This window comes from Trachymyrmex septentrionalis, unplaced genomic scaffold (assembly GCF_001594115.1).
Source record: "Trachymyrmex septentrionalis isolate Tsep2-gDNA-1 unplaced genomic scaffold, Tsep1.0 scaffold40, whole genome shotgun sequence".
In the NCBI taxonomy this organism is placed as follows: Eukaryota; Metazoa; Arthropoda; class Insecta; order Hymenoptera; family Formicidae; genus Trachymyrmex; species Trachymyrmex septentrionalis.
The window spans coordinates 771994-775557 of record NW_017305569.1 but is presented as its reverse complement, the minus strand read 5'-3'; the positions used below and the strand labels follow the sequence as shown (position 1 = coordinate 775557).

Sequence of the window (3564 nt, the reverse complement as noted above, 5' to 3'; positions counted from 1 at the left end):
AATGGTCTAGCTTCCTGGTGCAGACGAGCAGTATAATGCATCCCAATAATTCTAATTGATTCTTCTATTATTATTATTATTATTCCCTTACTTATTATTATTCCCTTAGTTTCCTGAAATCCGATCCAAGAAAATTCTGATTGATCCCCACTCTATTACTTTTTTGAGATTCCATTTTCCAAAATTTCAACTGTCATGGGACAATTTACAGCACTCGGTCGTAAAAGAAGAGACCGACGTAATTCGCCGTCCCACTGCTGTCGTTTTAACATCACCGGACTACAACGATAGATGGCGCTACGATGAAAATTTCCAGTCGCCTGCGTGAAGCAGAGATCGAGCGAAAATCGTCAACCTCAGCTTCGTGACTTCGTCAAAGAGATGTCAGAGGCTCTGTAACACTCACGTTTACTTGGTGATTGCAGCCCATATTTTTACGTACGAGATTTGCGAGATTCGGATCAGCCTGGGGGAGAAAAAAACGGGTTCGCGATTGTGAGTCACTTCCGCCGTCTACGTCACCGTTGACGAAAATAAGGTTCGTTTGCCCGCTCGCTCGCTGCGTGACAATAAAGCTTTGGTAGCATCATCGGGGTACCACCTGGACATCCGCGCGTGACACATTGCCGTTCATTCCTTGTCGCTGACGTGTTACTGCGAAGGAGCATCCGACGATGGTGAGTATCACGGGAGTGTGTTACCTTTCGCGTGTGATGCAACTGATGCAAGAAACACGTCGACCGTCACGAACTGACACGACGAGCATGCGTCTAAACGAGTCCGCTACGTGCGTATGTTCGCAGGCGTCTTACTCCGAGGATCAGCTGGCCGGTAAGTGGAGGGCGACTTGTGTAACAACAGCCGTGCAGAACGAGAATCGAGAAAGAGAGAAAGAGAGAGAGGCTCGCGAATGCGAACGAATGAGTGAATGAGGGAGACGATACGGTCGATGGTCCACGCCGCGCCGCGCTCTTCTCCCTGGGGCTTTTAATTCAGGTCAAGAGTATCCTCGCCTTTTTAGACGCACCCTTGATGCGCGCGCGCGCGCACGTCTGTTGGAGACTGCCTTTTATGGTCTGGTATTTGAAAGCAAGTCGCCACTGCTGTAGGCATTGTGAAGGACTTTATTACGTTCCCGTCTTCTCTGAGACTCGCCGATTATTCTTGTTTTACTCTCGCGAGTATACGAGTGCGTTGTTGATACAAGACGCGCTTAGGGATTGATCGGTGTAAGACGTTCCTGGTGTTTTGACATTGTATCATTTGTATAGTAATTGTTAGTGATAAGTCTTACTTTTCTCTATAAAAGTGCCAAGATGTACGTTTATAGCTATCAGGAGCTGGCTAATAGAATGATGTCATCTATGGAGGGTAAATGATCCTATTGTCGGGTGACATCTTGTAGTAATTTTGAAATTTATTATAATTAACTTTTGATACACACGATTGGGTCTTTGTATCCTGTGCATTTCTTTTCTTTAAAAGTTAGGAGCATCTGATTAAGTAATGATCTCTATCCTTTTCTTCTTTTTGTATAAAAATCTTCAAAAAATGTTAAGGTATATGTAAGACTTACTTAATAATTTTTGTATATTTATAAAAATGAAAATTAACCTGAAACAAACCGGAAAATTATTTTGTGTACTAAGAGTTGATATATTCTAGATAGTGACAAAAAGAATGACAAAAGATTGTTTTTTTTTTCGAAGAATGTCCTAAATTGTACATTGCTGTAACAAGTTGAAGCGAAACAAACCATATTTGTTTGCACTGGTGTACAGTTGACATTCTTCGAAAAAGGACACAGACCTATAATCTTTATCCTACTTATATTTAAAACTTGTTTTGTTATTTATAATTCTTTTTCTCTTTGTCCCTAAAATTATTTTTATATGTAAAATACGAATTGAACGTTTGAAAGTGATTAAAAGTAAGTATATCACTGTAGAATTCCAGGAGGCGTTTCAGTTGTTTGACAGCCGTGGGGATGGAAAGATCCATGTGTCTCAAATTGGCGATGCGTTACGCGCTCTTGGTCAAAATCCGACCGAATCAGACGTGAAGAAATTCACGCATCAGCATAAACCGGACGAGCGTATTAGTTTTGAGGTATTTCTACCGATTTATCAGGCGATCAGCAAGTCCCGTGCCTCTGACACGGCGGATGACTTTATCGAGGGCTTGCGTCACTTCGACAAGGATGGAAACGGTTTCATATCTTCTGCGGAATTGCGACACCTTTTGACGACACTCGGTACGCATTAAACAGATTACTTTGACAAATACATGTGTGCACAGAATTTTTATCTGTACCGTTGCAGGTGAGAAACTCAGCGACGAGGAAGTGGAAACGTTATTAGCGGGTCACGAAGATTCACAGGGTAATATCAACTACGAAGATTTTGTCCGCCAAGTCATGTGCGGCTAAGCTTAGCTACTTAAACGCACATAAGAGAGTATTATTATTATTATTATCGTTTATATATTTTGCCATTTATTCATCGAATCTGTTAAAGCGTTTTACTTTTTAAAGTATCATATCATAGCATGTGTACCTACATGACAATTTATCTCGAGGGAACCCTAACGTGAACATACTATTTTATTACGTACTATAAAAAAGAAGGTTAGTCCCTTTTATATAAGAGTCTAAATTAGTTAAACAATGATAGGTAAAGAACAATCTAGCGCATTGTGCCTTGACGTATACTCCGATTTACGAGCATTTAGTGATATCGATAGTAAGACATACACCTATTGTGCGATCTTCAGCGAGATATCTGAATTCCGCGGACATTCCAAATTTTTGTAAGATAGACTTCGAGAATTGAGAATGTCTGGCCGTTTGAGGGCGGGGGCCGAGCATTTTGATTTATGCCAACACTTAATGGCCATGTACTTTTCTCTTTTTTTTTTATCCTCTTCGAATTCAATATATCTTCTATATAATTAAAAAAACGTATGTTCGAGAATCTTCCATCTACTGATAGATGTCCTAGAAAAAGTGCGCAGAGAGTATCCACTTTATTTATTTATGCATGAGCGTATTTATGTCTTCGAAATGCGCAAGAAAAGATTATTGTACATTGCAATGAATAAAAAAGAAATTGCTCTAAGAAGAATTCGATGTAAAACTACGTCGACGATGTCTCTTATAAGTAAAACCGGAGCATATTGTTCTTGCAATGATTGTCGAATATAATCGTGTTATCAATTGGAAAATCCTAGGATTTCTTTCACAAATGCCTTATATCTATTTCTACAAATGTATATTAACTTTAATCTTGATTTACTTTTTATCTTTTTCTGATCCTAAGAATTAAAAAAAAGGTAAATTGTTAAAATTATATAATATGCCCGTTTCTACCAATGTAGTTTAATTTTAATCTTGCTCAACTCTTAATCTTTTTTTAATTTTAAGAATAAACAGAGATAAAAAGAGATAGAATACGTTGAACCAAAATTAACGTTAATTTACATTAATAGAAATTAGTAGGCCATTAGTAGAAATGGACATTAATTTGCTGATAAATGAGTACTCTGAAATAAATGTCGATTAGATCA

General features: G+C 38.6%; 1 protein-coding gene across 2 annotated transcripts; it reads left to right on the top strand.

Moving 5' to 3' along the window:
* The first annotated feature begins 284 nt into the window (after positions 1 to 284).
* Positions 285 to 3122, top strand: LOC108751116 (myosin-2 essential light chain). 2 transcript variants are annotated; one of them, XM_018491129.1, is made up of 4 exons: positions 285 to 677; positions 804 to 831; positions 1949 to 2254; positions 2322 to 3122. In XM_018491129.1, the coding sequence occupies exons 1-4, from the start codon at positions 675 to 677 to the stop codon at positions 2426 to 2428; spliced, it is 444 nt and encodes a 147-aa protein (XP_018346631.1). In that variant the 5' UTR covers positions 285 to 674; the 3' UTR covers positions 2429 to 3122. The 2 variants fall into 2 exon arrangements, with proteins under 2 accessions (XP_018346631.1, XP_018346630.1); XM_018491128.1 differs by lacking the exons at positions 285 to 677; positions 804 to 831 and adding an exon at positions 838 to 1371.
* Positions 3123 to 3564: the final 442 nt, after the last annotated feature.